Genomic DNA, 14,527 nt, shown 5'->3' with positions numbered 1-14,527 from the left:
TTTTGGATGTGCATAGGGATTTGAGTCTTAGAAGGTCCCATTCATCTATGTTATCTTCTCCTGGTTGTAGCTTTTTAGATACACAGCAGGTGACTGAAGGATTTTATAAAATCTTTCATTTGTAAATGCATACCTGCACAAGAACTGGTTTTGCCAGACCAACTCCAAGCCTATGATAAACTAACTCTACCAACATGTTTTAAAGGAGCTCTGGTGACGGAAAAGTCAACTATTAGAGTCTACCAGCTGCTCTCAGGAAAAAAAGATGGGCAATCTTCTGGAAAGATTTACAGCTTCAGAAACCCTTAGAGGGCCACTGTGAGTTGGAACAGCCTTGACAGCAATGCTTTTGTGTTTTGTATCTTTTTGAACATGATTTTGGTTGTTTCATGTGTTTTTGGAAACAGAATTCTTTATGCTTACTTCTGATGGAACCCACCTTTCTGTTTTCGTTTCTTTCTTTTTCTTTCTTTTTTTTTTAAGAACTATCAGGGTATTTATCACTTGCAGGGTTTTTAATGTTTTCAGAACCATTTTTAAGGGAAAACGCATGACTAAGGAGATGGGGGAAAACAGATGTGGCTAATTAAAAGTGTCAGTGAGGATTTCTGACTTTAAAGACCTTTTAATTGGTGTTAGGTGGAAGGTCAGGTATTTAAGTGTTTTTGCTTTTTCTGGCATGTGACCTGACATGAATTCCAAGCACAGACTGGCCAGTTAAACAGTGTACAGAAGGAAACATGTGCTCCCTGTTAACCTGCTGTCCTCTCTGTCCCCCCCTCCTCCCTCTTAATTTCAGTGGTGCTTCATGCCCCGCCTCCAACCAAGATCAAACGGGAACTGCACAGCCCCTCCTCTGAACTGTCCTCCTGTAGCCATGAGCAGGCTCTCGGTGCTAACTATGGAGAAAAGTGCCTCTACAACTATTGGTGAGTGGAGCCAGACAACAGCTGTCCAGGAAGCTCTGGAAGTAGCAATCATGCAGATTGTCCAACAGACCCTCAAAGTCCACCACCCTTGCCTTTCATGACTGTATAATCAGTCCTCTTGGGATGTTTGTGCTCCATGCAAACCACAGAACCATTAAAGCATTGTGTCTTTGCAGGAAGCCCAGGCTCAATGGTCGTGCACCCTCCCAGGGAATGAGCCTCAAATACTGGGATGTTTGATCTATGGCTTGGAGGGAGGGAATATATGCTACTTCGTGTCTATAATATGTTAATGTGAACTTTAAGCACCAAAGAAGTAATCTGCAAATCAGAATATATGAAAAAGTCCTGATGTGTGTGCCCTTTACTTAAGACTACCCTGGCCCCAGGAATGAAGCTTTAATTTAAAATCGTTCTTTGCTCCAGAAGATAAACAAAGATCCACCTGAAAGGGGGAGAAAAGAGGAGTTGTTGATTCCAGGGATGTTCCAGCAGAAATGTATCCTTCACCAGATTCTGACTAATTCCTGGGAAGTCTGGGGGAGAGGGGTAGAGCATGCCTCCATAGTGAGGTTCCCCCTCACCCGTTTACCCCTACACACGCACACACAGAATTCTTTTAGAAAGAGGGGGAAAGGAAACCGGAAGCCAAGCTAAAATTATCTTGGAGGGGAAAAAAATCACTAGAAGTGTTAAACAAGTCCCTGTGACGCAGTGTGTTTGTCACTTTTCAGAGGTACAAATATTCCCTCAGGGCTGCTAGCAATTTAACTATGTTAATGCTGTCATTTCCTTGCAACAGTGGACTGCAAACCAGGGTTCTGGACCAGGTAGCCATGTTTGATTGCAACTTAAGGTTTCTTCTCTTTTTTTCTTTTCTTTTTTTTTGTTTCCAGTGCCTATGATAGGAAGCCTCCCTCTGGGTTCAAGCCATTAACCCCTCCTGCCACTCCCCTGTCACCCACTCACCAGAATTCCCTACTTCCCCCACCTCAGGCAACTCTGCCCACCTCAGCACATGCCCCTGCAGTGGTCCCAGTACCAGGTGTGGGCCCTGCCCCTGCCCCTCACTCACTTCAAGAGCCTGGACCACAGCAGCAAACCTTTGCAGTCCCCCGGCCACCACATCAGCCCATGCAGATGCCAAAGATGATGGCTGACAACCAGTATCCATCAGAACAGAGGTAGGTGCTGACCCAGACTGCTTCCCTGCTTCCTCCATCACGCCTCTTTTTTGTCTCATTGGGACAGGGTTTGGTAAATATGACAGATTACTCAGATCAACTCCGTGATGTCAAGTTTATTCCGACTCATCTACCTCGTAGTTTCCAAAGCTGTAATCACTATGGAAGTGGACTGCCACATTATTTATTTTATTTCTTTTTAACTCATGAAGCAACTATTGGTTTTTATTGTTGTGTACCGCTGAGTTAGAGCCAACTCAGCCAGCCCTCTGGGGGGTTTTCAGAGGCAGCAAATCGCGAGGGAGGGGACTGCCCTTCTTCCCACAGAGCAGCTGGTGGATTGGAATTGCGAGTCTTGGGGTTGGCAAAGCTGCAGCTCCTTACCATTAGGCCACTAGAGCTCCCTCATGGAGCACCTCGTGGATTCAAATCGCTGACCTCTCTGTCAGCAGCTGAGGACTTACCGTGTTTACCAGGTACCTATAAAACCCTGGTGCCATTAAGGCTTCTTGTGAGGTAAGGCTAATAATATGTTAACGTGGCCTCGTTATATACCACCCTGCTCCCGAGATGCTGCGAATGTTTTATAGACATGACCACATCCTTATGAAGCAGGTAAGGGTGAGGTAATTAGTACTAGTCTCCTCTTTCCTACTCTTCCAGACCTAGAGGGAAGGCAGCTTCCCCAGGGGACGCACTCTGCTGAGCTTTGCCAAGGACAGCTATCCTGCGTCCACACTAGATACTGCCTACTAGATCTGAACCTTGGTTTATGTTGCCCATAATTACTTTATTGCCATCTTATATCTACATTAGAGGAGATTGCTTAGTTAAGGCAAGTGTTATTACTCATGTGATTTTAACACATTTTTAACAGTGGGAGATTAGCTAAGGCCTTTTACTTCCAATTATCTACTTTTGAGATAGAGATCTCCTGGTTACATTCCAGATAGTTCTACATTCCTAGTGGGGATGGTGAGGCATCAGGAGGAGCTTGTCCAGTCAAAGTTGTAAAGGAGGCCAGCTCTGCAGACATCAGACTTGACCCCTTAAGTCCCAGCCTTCCAAGTCTCATATTCTGAGGTGTTTTAGAATTTTGGATATTGTGGCTTTTTTTTCCTGCCCAGGACCCCTCAGATCCCCAGGTGCCAAAGGTCCTGGGGTGCACTGTTGTCCTCAGGGGTGATTGGAGCCTAGTGCTAGACATCACAGGGGCTGTGGCCTTCCTTTTTATAGGATATTCTGCTAGCTTTAAAAAAAAATCTCTGGCGAGGAAGTTATGATGTTCTGTTAGCTTTGCTACCAAGGGCTGTAAAAGATAGTGACTGTTGCATTTCCTTTCTATCTTTCCTGTTCTCCATAAGGTGTTTCTGCAAGAAGTGGCAATATCCCTTCTTCAGGCTTTGTCTACCCAAATATCTACCTATGTTTACTTGAAAATTTCTTTATTTCCAGATGAAATACAGGAAAGACTATGTATCTTTATCGGATTCAGCCTTCCTCCCTACCAGGCTGAGAATGTCGCCATAGATGTCTGCCTAATTTGGCCAGAGAGTTATTTAGGTCAAAGATATAGATAGGGTCTATGGGGTGGGTGTTGACAGGAGCTGGTTCACTATTACGGTTTCATCCCAATGTAGAAAACTCTAGATTTTCATGTTAAAGTTTCAAAAATTTTTTTCCTTTCAGAGTTGGCGACTAATTCAAATGAAAAACAACACTCTGCAGACTATACAAAATCTCTCTGTGGGCAGAAATCATCCTTTCAGTCCTGCCAATTTGTGGATCCTGGGTCTAGAAACCATTTATTTTTGTTTCAATAGCTTTCTGGTTTTAACTTTTTAAACAGCACTAATTAGGGATAAGGAGTAGGCTATATGTTTGGTATTTTAAATACTTAGCAAACATTGTGTTTCATATGTAATGAGTAAAGGAAAATGACTTCATGTTAAATTCCCTTCTGCTAAAACTTTTCCCCAATTCCTTGTTTCTTATCCAAAGGGCTTGTGTGAGCATATTGTGTTAACGGCTGAAAATACCCTCATTCTGCTGGAGGTTGTTTATCCTCTTGCATCGCCAGCAGACAGAGTGTCTTAGTATATTTAGTGAAGTAAGTTTGTCTCCTTGCTACCGACCTCCTTGTAAAAGAGGGAGAGTTTTGGATTCTTGAGATACATGAGCATCTGTCCTCAGATGTCCAAACGTGGAAAGACAAGAACCAGAAAATAGATTTTGGGGGCTGGTGAGAGGGCTGATCCTCCCAGAAATCTCCTGGTTCATCTTGGACTTCCTCCCCTTTATACTCATTCTGCCTTTGAATTGTGGTGTTGAACAAGAGTACTGAATATCCCATAGATTGCCAAAAGTACAAACACATCTGTCTTGGAGGAAGTACAACCAGTGGAGCCAAGGACAATGAAACTTTGTCTCACGAACTTTGAGCATATTGTCAGGAGGGACAAGTCCTTGGGAAAAGTTATCTTGGCTGGGAAAGGTGGAGGGTCGATGAAAGAGAAGAAGACCCTCAACAGGCTGTATTGACAGAGTGACTCGCAGAGGGCTTGAGCATATCTGAGATGGTGAGGGTGGCACAGAATAGGGCAAGGTGCACCTCTGCTCTTCACAGGGTCTCTGTGGGTTGGAGTGGTCTCTGGCACCTAGCAACAACGAAATATCCTGTCTTTAGGAATGGTAGATCTGTTTTACCTGTTGTTGTTGTTGTTGTTGTTGTTGTTGTTGTTGTTGTTGTTAAGTGCCATCGAGTCGTAGGCGACTCATAGCGACCCTATGAACGAATTAAGACTTCACACACAGTGGGGTAGTACTTCAGAGAATTGGAGCAGAGGGTGTATTATTCTGTAGACTCCAAGTTGATAAAAACTGCACAGACTCTGATTATTGTGTGCCATTAAGTCAGAATCCACCCACAGCTGACCCTCCAGTGGATTTTCAGAGGCAGTAATCATGTGGTGGGATTACATTGCCCATCCTTTTCCCACAGAGCAGTAGGTGGATTTGAACCACATGCCTCCAAGATTGCAGTGCAGATTCTAACCAGTAGGCCTCCAGAGCTGCCTGCACAGGCTTTTAGGCTTCTGCATCAGAGTACTGCTGTGTTGGGCATAAGGGTGTATGAGTCCCACTGGGCCTTGTTAAGATGAAGGTGTCTATTCTCTATCCCAGAGGTTGAGTTGGCAAAGGGGGCAGGACTTGCATACATTGTCAGCCTTTGAAGAATTATGGTCCAATTCTCCATTCTACCTCATCCTTAAGCCAGCCTCCATTTTTTTTTTAAAAAGTATCAAGTACCTACCCCTTGCTGTCAAGTTGAATTCCAACTCAGTTCTGCCTCTTAGCAACCCTGTAGAACAAAGTAGATCTGACAATAGGTTTTCCAAAATTATGAATTTTTACAGAAGCAGATTGCCAGATCTCCTCCCACAGAGCTGCTGGTGGGTTCAAACTGCCAACCTTTGTGTTAGCTGTAAAGTGCTTAACCGCTGCACTACCAAGGCTCCTACACCTGATACTCACTATTCTCAGTTTTGTCCCTGTTGCCCATGTCTATTAATGAGAGTATTCATATGCTACCTGAGTGATGGAAAATATGTCAAATACGAATTTTTTTGGTAGATAGTAGGTAACGCAGATAAAGCAAACTTAAAACTCTAGCCATGTGTGACATCAAGCTTCTTAATCATGTACTTAACAACTTTTATGCATGCTCCAAAGCGGGTTAGAGGACTTATGTTAGTAACATACGTTGGGTTTTAGTTCATTATGTTTGTTTGTTTGTTTGTTGTTGTTGTTTTTATTGTTTAAGACCTTTATTAACAGGTGCTTGCAGTTTGTTGAAAAAATCAAGTTGTAAACTTTTATTACAAATTAAAAATGAGGCTCTTAAAAGTCTCAACTTGACCAGATATGAAACAATTTAAAAATCTTTCAAAGTGTGTTGAGAAAAACCAGGCTTTTAAAAAAACACGTCTGTCATTACCAAAAAGAGACATCTTTAGGTAAAAATAATAAAAATCCCATGCTACATAGATAATGCAGATAGTTCTAATTATCTGGTCAGCGGGCAAAAAACAAGCACTTAAGGTCTTCAGCTCCAATCTTTTGTTCATCTCTTATTGCTGGAATTTCATATTCATTTCTTCTTGTTGGATGACTAAACGGGATGATGGTAGAGATGGTAAGCTGGCATTTACTCAGCCCCGCCCTGCTCAGCCTCCGGAGCGGACGAATTCTCAGCTGGTGGATCGGCTGCTTTTGTCTCTTTGCCATCTTGTGGTTTAGGGTTTTCTCTGGGCGTCTGCGTCGGTAATTGAAGTTGCGAAGGTACCGACGTTGAGGTGGCTGCTGACCTTGGGTCTCATCTTGATTTTCCTTATCTTCTTCATTGCCGTCCTCTCGGCTGTCTTTGGCGAGGAGGGCCCCAGCGAAATCGTGGTCTAAAACCCCGATACATATTCTGCCTCACTGGTCTACCCTGTTCTCCTGCACCCTGGTTGTCAGCACCCTGCATCACTTCTCCCTGCACAGGAGGGTGGGAATACTGTGGTCGACGCCCATAGGGTCTCCGCATGTGTAGTAAGGTGGGAACCATCGCCTGCGGTAGGGCCGGCGTTGTTGGGCCTGGCCTTCGGGAGCACTCTGCGATCCCTCGTTCTTCTCCCCACTCTCAATATTCCGGTAATTCTGCTGGTAATTACGTGGAGGACCCCCCACTTCGTGGATAACGTCTATAATGGTTACGGTGGGCTGCATATTCACTGCCTTGCACTGGAACGCCACCAGGACCTGTAACATTTGCTGCCTCCGCACCCTTTCCTCGTTCAACAACATCAAACTCCACAGTCTGTCCATCTCCTACACTGGGAAGGTACTTCCTGGGGTTATTCTTCTTTATGGCAGTCTGGTGGACAAATACATCTTCCTTGGGGTCATTCCTGTTGATGAAACCATATCCGTTCCTTACATTGAACCATTTTACTGTTCCCAAAACCTTCATTGCGATGAGCTTCTTGTCCCCGCTGGCAGGCGCCGCCAGATGTCAGGCCGCCCGGGGCTCCCTGCGCCGCTGCCGGGGGTTCCGGGTTCGGCGTCGGCAGCTCTGAGGGCGGGGCGGCGGGCGGCTGCTGGCTCTCGGCCTCGCTGCTCATGGTTGCGGTGATGGTGACCGGGGCCGGCTGTGGCAGCTGCGGCTCCTCCCGGGGTAAGTAGGCGCTCAGGGCTCTCAGGGTTCCGCTCCCGCTACCGATCGAACTAGTTCATTACATTTTTATGAGAATTAGAAAGTGTATTACTTCAAAACCTGCTGCCTAAAAGAAAATATTTTTTTAAGTAAATAATATATTTTCTTATGAAAATGAAAGCTTTGGGTTTTTTTCCTCCCCACTGGAAGTAAGACATCATTTGTGGTTTATTCAGTTACTTCTTCCGTGTGGGTTTATATCCAGCAAGATAAATAATAGAGTTAGCAAAGATCATAGAGGAGCACAGGCCTCCACTGAATATTCTGGCCTTTGGTTTTTTTGTTGTTGTTGTTGTTTGTTTTATTTACATTTATTATTAATTTCCGTAAAAATTTACAGAGACTTCGGATTTCCATTCATTCATTGTTGCACATTTCTTCCCTCCCAACCCTCCCTCCTAGTACACTACCCTTTTGGTAAAATAAAAGAAAAATTCTTTCATTGTTTTACAAACCCTACCCCAGGTCCACTCCACCGTGTAGCCTTCACTCTAGACTCCATTCATGACAAAAATACCTAATCACATATCCCTCTTAAACAGTTTTCTCCCTCATCTGTTTCAATGCAGTATACATTATTGAACCCACCTTTCTCAGTCTCCCCCAACAGCAAGGTCAGTCCTGTTTTACAGCAGTGACACCATGCAGTATTTGTCCTTTTGTCACTCAGCATAATGTCCTCCAGAGTCATCCATTTTGAATAATATTGCATGAGTTCCTTGTTTTTCAGTGCAGTATAGTATCCCATTGTGTGAATATACCACAGCTTCTCTATCCATTTGTTTGTTGATGAGCACTTAGGTTGTTTTCAACTCCTTGCTATTGTGAACAAAGCTGCAATAAACATGGGTGTGCATATATCTGCTTGGATGTCAGTTATGGTCTCTTTGGGGTATATTCCCAGTAGTGGAATTGCTGGGTCAAATGGTATCTCTATTTGCAACTTTTTGAGAAAGTGCCATTCCGCCTTCCACAGTGGTTGCACCATTTTATACTCCCACCAACAGTGAATAAGGGTTCCAGTTTCTTCACAACCTCACCAGCATTTGTTGCTTGCTGTTCTGTTAAAGTTTGCTATTCTTACTGGGGTGAGATGATATCTCATAGTTGTTTTGATTTGCATCTCTCTTAGAGCTAGGGATTTTGAAAATTTCTTCATGTGCTTGTTAGCCATCTGAATGTCTTCTTCGGTGAAGTGTCTGTTCATATCCTGTGCCCATTTTTCTATTGGATTATTTACCTTTATCTTGTTATGGTGCTCAAGTATTTTATAAATTCTGGACATAAGTCCCTTATCTGATATGTCATTACCAAATACTTTTTCCCAGTCTGTGGCTTCCCTTTTTTACCCTGTTGGAGAAGTTTTTGGATGTGCTAAAAGAAAATATTTTATAGGTTGAAAAGTGGTCTTCTTTTAGACTTCTAAACATCTATGGCCATATGCACACCCATGTTTATTGTGGCTTTGTTCACAATAGCAAAGAATTGGAAACAACCTAAGTGCTCATCAACAAACGAATGGCTAGAGAAGCTGTGGTATGTTCACACAATGGAATACTACACTGCACTGAAAAGCAAGGAACTCATGCAATATTATTCAAAATGGCTGACCCTGGAGGACATTATGCTGAGTGAAATATCTCTGTTACAAAAGGACAAATACTGCCTAGTGCCACTGTTGTAAAACGGGACTGACATCGGAGTTGGGGGGAGACTGAGAAAGATGGGATAAATTATGTAAACTGCATTGAAATAGATGAGGGAGACAACTGTTTAAAAAGTATATATGATTAGGTGTTATTGTCATTACAGGAGTCCAGAACGAAGTCTGCATAGTGGAGTGGACTTAAGGGGAGAGATTGTAAAACAATGAAAGAATTTTTCTTTTACTTTTCAAAGGGAAGAATGAACTGGGAGGGTGGGGTGGGCAGGGAGAAAAGTGCAACAGTGAATGAATAGAAATCAAAAGTCTGTAAACTTTAATTAAAATTAATAATAATAATAATAATAAAAAAACAAAAAAATCTGTGACCAAAACAGAGTAGAAAATGCCATCTTAACTGATAAAACTAATATGCCTTAAAGTAGCTAAGGGACTTTCTCAAAGCCACATAACAAATACAGAGTCCTAAGAATTGATGCTTTTGAATTGTGCAGAAAAAAAAAATCCTGAATAGAACATGGGTTGCCCAAAGGGTGAACAAGTCTGCCTTGAAGCAAACAAGGTGAGACTCTGTGTCACATACTTTTTTTGGTCATGTTGCCAGAAGCGGACTGTCCCTGACACATAAGGTCACCGAGTAGAAGCTGATTTGACAGAACCTTCCAACAACAGCATTTAGAAACTAAAGTGTAAATTTACAATTAAAACAGTTAAGAGTTTTGCTACCCGCCCCCCACCCCCACCCCACCCCGCCCCGGCAGTGAGTGGAATGGGGATTGCTAACATTCTCTGCTATTTGCTCATGTGTCTAAAAAGCTAAGTAAATGACCTTAAGAATTCTTGTTTCACTTGTGACCCATATCAAGGTTTTATCCATCTTTTAACCTACAAAATTCCACGAAATGTCTACATCACTTCTCTAAACTCATCGATACCACATACCTGTTTTGTGCTTTGCTCACTTTCCCCTTACCTTCTCAATTGTATAGGGTCAACTCCTTAAGGATGATTTTTGAAAACTCCATTTAGGTCTTCTATTTAAACCACATTTAGCAGAGTATCTTGGTTTTGCTCAATACGCATTCGATAATAGTTTGAACAACAAAATCTAATCTAGTCCAAAGTATATTCTTAATGTTTTGTATAATCTTAGCATACAGTTCTTTACAACTCGGTATTTATTTTTAGAAGATAAATGCTATGTTTGGAAACAGTGATTTATATTAGTGATTTCCTTCCCCCATGGAGGAGGGAAGTGAAAGAAAAAAGTCTTAAAACATGTAATTTGGCATGTTCAGACATGTTCCACTTAGTGTTAAAGACCAGCTGCTACTTGGAAGAGGAGGGGTGATTTTTTGTTCCACAGTCTAAGCTTTATGTGGTTTTCATCGTGTTTGCATGTGCTGGGCAGAGGAACCTAGGAAATAACCCTGTCCTACTGGCCATGTATGTTTTTGTCTTTTATTACACCATTTCTCCTTCTCAAGTTGAGGCAGGTGCCACTGAGGCCCAGAATTTAACTGTAGAGCCTCCGCTAAGGAATTTATAATCTGTGCATGCTGGAGTAATGCCCTGCTGTCTAACCAGCATGATATAAAGAGGCAAAAAAGCATGAAAAAGATAAAATTTAAGAAAACATTTTTGCTAATAGAAAACTAGGCTTGTTAATCCCTGAGAATTAGCAATGTAGTCCACCACCATCATGATGTCATCAATAGTCGTCAAAACATCGTACCCCAAATCATCAAGAAAAGTCAATTATGTACAGTATCTTCTGCAAAAGAAAATCACCTAACCTGCTTGAGAACAATTTCTCCCTTGTGGTTATGATCAAGACTTCCAAGCTTAAAGGGATGAGCTCATTTTTCTGGAACCTTGATTTATAGAGAAGTATTCTTTCTCAAAAGATCTAGACAAATTGAAAGATTTAATATACTCAAGGTTTTTTTTTGTTTGGGGTTTTGTTTTTTTTTTCCTCTCTTAAAAGTCCATCAGTGGGGGAAAAAAAGTCCATCGAAATAAACTGCTGTCCTTCCCACCCCCCCTTTAAATTTTGTAGCATTTAAAAAAGGCAGAACTTGACTATGAGTCACATTTGTAGCCTAGCCAGGAATGAAGTGAATATGCCTGACACATCTCCTATCCATGTGCCCTTGTTAATCGGATGTTATGTTTAGCAGCATTCATTCACTTCAGGAACCGAAACTGAGTTTCTTGGATGCTTAATGGTGCCTCTCTTAATAGACTAAATAACGTATGTCTAATGGAGCTCTAGAGAGCTCTGAGGGCTTGGTGGTAAGGAATTACACAGCCAAGGCAAAGGTGCACGGTTTGGATCCACCAGGTGGGCTGCAGGGAAAAGATGAGCAGTCTCCTCCCGTGTGATTTACTGCTTCTGAAAACCCTTTGGAGGATTAGCTATGGGTTGTTCTGACTCAGTGGTACGTACACATACGCAGGAGCACTTAGTGTGTGGAAATTCAGCTACCAATCAGTGGTTGGGTGGTTTAAATTCCCCCGCTGCTCCATAGGAGAAGGATGGGCAGTCTCTTCTCAGGCATTATACAGCCACTAAAAACCTGCTGGAGGATGTATTCCAATTCTATGACAATGAGTTGAGTTGAAAATGGTTAGAATGAGAGCATTTTGGTTTTTATGCATCTTAAAAAGGCTTATTTTCAATATTTCTTTGTGTTTTCTGAAAGTTTTTTGTTGCCACAAGTTTATTAAGTTTCCTTCTAGGTTTACTGAGAGTTTTAGTACAAATAGGTAATTGCATGGCATCATTTCTTTTTCTTTTGAAATGATTGAATGATTTTCCTCCTTAAGTTTGTTAGTGCAGTTGACAAGTGACATTATTTCTGTAAAATCAGTTTTGTATTCTGGTGATAAGTTCAACTTGATTGTGTATTATCTTTTGTGCATTGTTAACTTGGTTGTCCAATATATATATATACATATATATTTTTTTTTTTTGTGGAACCATTAATCCCTTTTATTTTGGTGAACATACTACATTTTATACCTCCATCACCAAAGCAAGATCCATTAGCATTCGAGTTGATTTCAGAGCAGAACAGCCTGTAAAGTTTCCTGGGCTGCACATTTTTTCCAATATATATTTAAGACGTGCATCTGCATTCATGATTGACAAAACACCCACTCCCCCCTTATGGATGTGACTAGGATCCAAAGACCAAGGCGGCTTGGGAAAATTGGGATTATGTGAAAATGAAGGGTGAGTACATCATCACCCAGCTGGAACACTACTAGGCGTCATGACCCAGCCAAGTGGACTCTTATTCAACCATCACAGCCAGTGGTACTCTCTCCTTGGACCTTGCCATTCTATGCCAGAAATACACTGTTAATTTCCAGTTAGATAGTAGATTATTCTTTCCCCCCCCCCCATAGTTGTAAATATGAAATGTCTGACAAGGATATAGTCACTAAGTGAAGAATTGGTGTGATGTAGTTGGCGCATTAAATGAATGGCAAATGGTCTCTTCCTTTTCCTGTATTCTGAAATTGTTCATGTGAAGTTGGAATTCCTCAAAAGTTGCGGGAGGAAGCACAGTAAAACCATTTGGTCTGGTGGTTTCTTTGTGGAGAGTTTTTTGTTTTGTTTTGTTTTGTTTTTTAAGTAACTAGTCCATTGTACTTACCTTTTATATGATAGCTATTTAATTGTGTGAATTTTAGTAAATTCTAGGAATTTGTCATTTTTTTATAAGTTTTAAAATGAGTAGTCATAAATGTATTCATAATGGCTTTTTTCTAATGTCTAGTTTTTAATTTTTTATATTATTTAGATAATAATATATCAGTTCATATGTTTATTTTAAATTTATATAAACCTTGGTTTTCTTTTATAATCTTATCAAAGACAAAAAATAAATTGTTTTTCCATTTCAGATGCTTTATATCTTTTGACCCTTGAGTTCTTTAAAAGTGTATTTTTAAATTTAAATGCCATCGTGTGACTATTTTTGCTTGGTTATTGATGCAGTTGTATGTACAGCCTAGGTTGATGGTTCTAAAATTGACCAGACTAACAAACCTGAGGTGAAATCTGAGTTGTGCTGTGTGCTGCCTGTGTACCTCGTAACAGTACTTCTCTACACTTTGCCTTTGTCATCTGAAAATGGAAAAACAGTAGTACTGACCACATGAAATCACTGACTGAATCAAATGAGCACATGCTGTCATGGAGGAGCACTCAGTAAATGCTATGAGCATTTTGCTATTTAAAAATAATTTTCTACAAAGAAAATTACTAAAGGACTCCTAATTTCTTCTTTTTTTTCAAATTTTAAAGTTCTCCCTTGTCATGAATCTTTTCATCACCAGACTGCAATAGAAACTATTACGTTCACTATCCAATATTCCAGAGACACGTCTTATTTGATTCACCTCCCTTCTTTCATACTTGATTGTAAGAAATCAGACAGATAGGAAGATCTTGAAAGGAAATACTTTGATCCTCACCTTAATTTTTATCACAGCTTAGTCAGGCCAATTTGATCTCAGTAGCCTTGGTTTGCCTCACAGAGCCCTGGAAGGTGTTTCAGTGTTCTTAGGGAGAGTGTGGGGTTTGTTTTGTATTAGTGTTTGGCTCTTGTTTATGTGACAGGAAAATAAACCATTTCTCCTACTGGGAAGGGAGAATGGATATTACGTAGACAATCAGGCCCTTTTATTTCTGTGAGCGTGTGATAATCTCCTGTTCCCTTAAAAATGTCCTCTGTGTTTATAGCATTTCTAAATGTCAGATGTTTGGTGTATGTATGTTGGGAAAAGGAGAGGTAAGGAAATAGATTGTGACATTTAAAGGTGTTATACACATGCAATGTATAATCCTGATAACAAACCTTTGCTAGAGATACTTTGTCCTCGTTTTAGCGATAAGGAAACTGAGTCTTTAGCGCAGTTGTGTAACATGCTCAAGGTCCCAGAGCTAGTAAATGGTCAAGGTTCGGTTTCAGGCCAGGCTCTCCTGAGCCTGAAGCCAAAGTCTCTTCTTGAGCTATGTTGCATCTCTATTTTTCATCATTTCCTCTGAGTGTCGGCAGAAGTACCACGTACCTGGTGTTGGTTTCTTGATAGGTTTTGTGTCTCCCCTCTCAGCTGGCCCCCAAGCTGCCATCTTTTCACCTGGCACCCGGAGCCACACTGGGGGTTCCATCAAGTCCATGCTTTTCTCCCTTTCTCCTGCAAACATTGTGTTTACTCTGTGTGTTGGCAGCAGAGACCAAAAAGGAAATGCAGAAAAAGCATCTAACGGTTTTCATAACGTAAACCAAATGTTGTTAGCGTGGGTGAGCTCTTTGGAGGAAAGGCACTATATAAATCTGACGAATAAATAAATAGCTGGTTCTTTAAATAAACTGGCCCTGAAAAAGCCTTCATCTGTAACCTATTGCGTGTAGGGTACTCAGTAGTCAGAAGTCTCCTTTTGCTCACCAAATGTTGGTTCATTACGGCATGAACTCTG

General features: G+C 41.4%; 1 protein-coding gene and 1 pseudogene across 2 annotated transcripts in view; one reads left to right on the top strand and one right to left on the bottom strand.

The window, feature by feature from the left end:
* ETV5 (ets variant 5) overlaps window positions 1–14,527 on the top strand; it is a 74,033-nt gene that overhangs the window by 29,793 nt on the left and 29,713 nt on the right. For both annotated transcript variants that reach the window (XM_006884098.1, XM_006884097.1), the window contains exons 6-7: window positions 800–929; window positions 1,826–2,113. In XM_006884098.1, the coding sequence (XP_006884160.1) occupies window positions 800–929; window positions 1,826–2,113 (418 nt within the window). The remainder of the gene's footprint in view (window positions 1–799; window positions 930–1,825; window positions 2,114–14,527) is intronic.
* On the bottom strand, window positions 6,321–7,278 carry LOC102870220 (annotated as a pseudogene).

Source organism: Elephantulus edwardii, unplaced genomic scaffold, assembly GCF_000299155.1.
Source record: "Elephantulus edwardii isolate Elephantulus edwardi_28Jun2011 unplaced genomic scaffold, EleEdw1.0 scaffold00031, whole genome shotgun sequence".
Taxonomy (NCBI): Eukaryota; Metazoa; Chordata; class Mammalia; order Macroscelidea; family Macroscelididae; genus Elephantulus; species Elephantulus edwardii.
The sequence above is the reverse complement of the archived record's forward strand: the minus strand, read 5'-3'. Positions and strand labels throughout refer to the sequence as shown.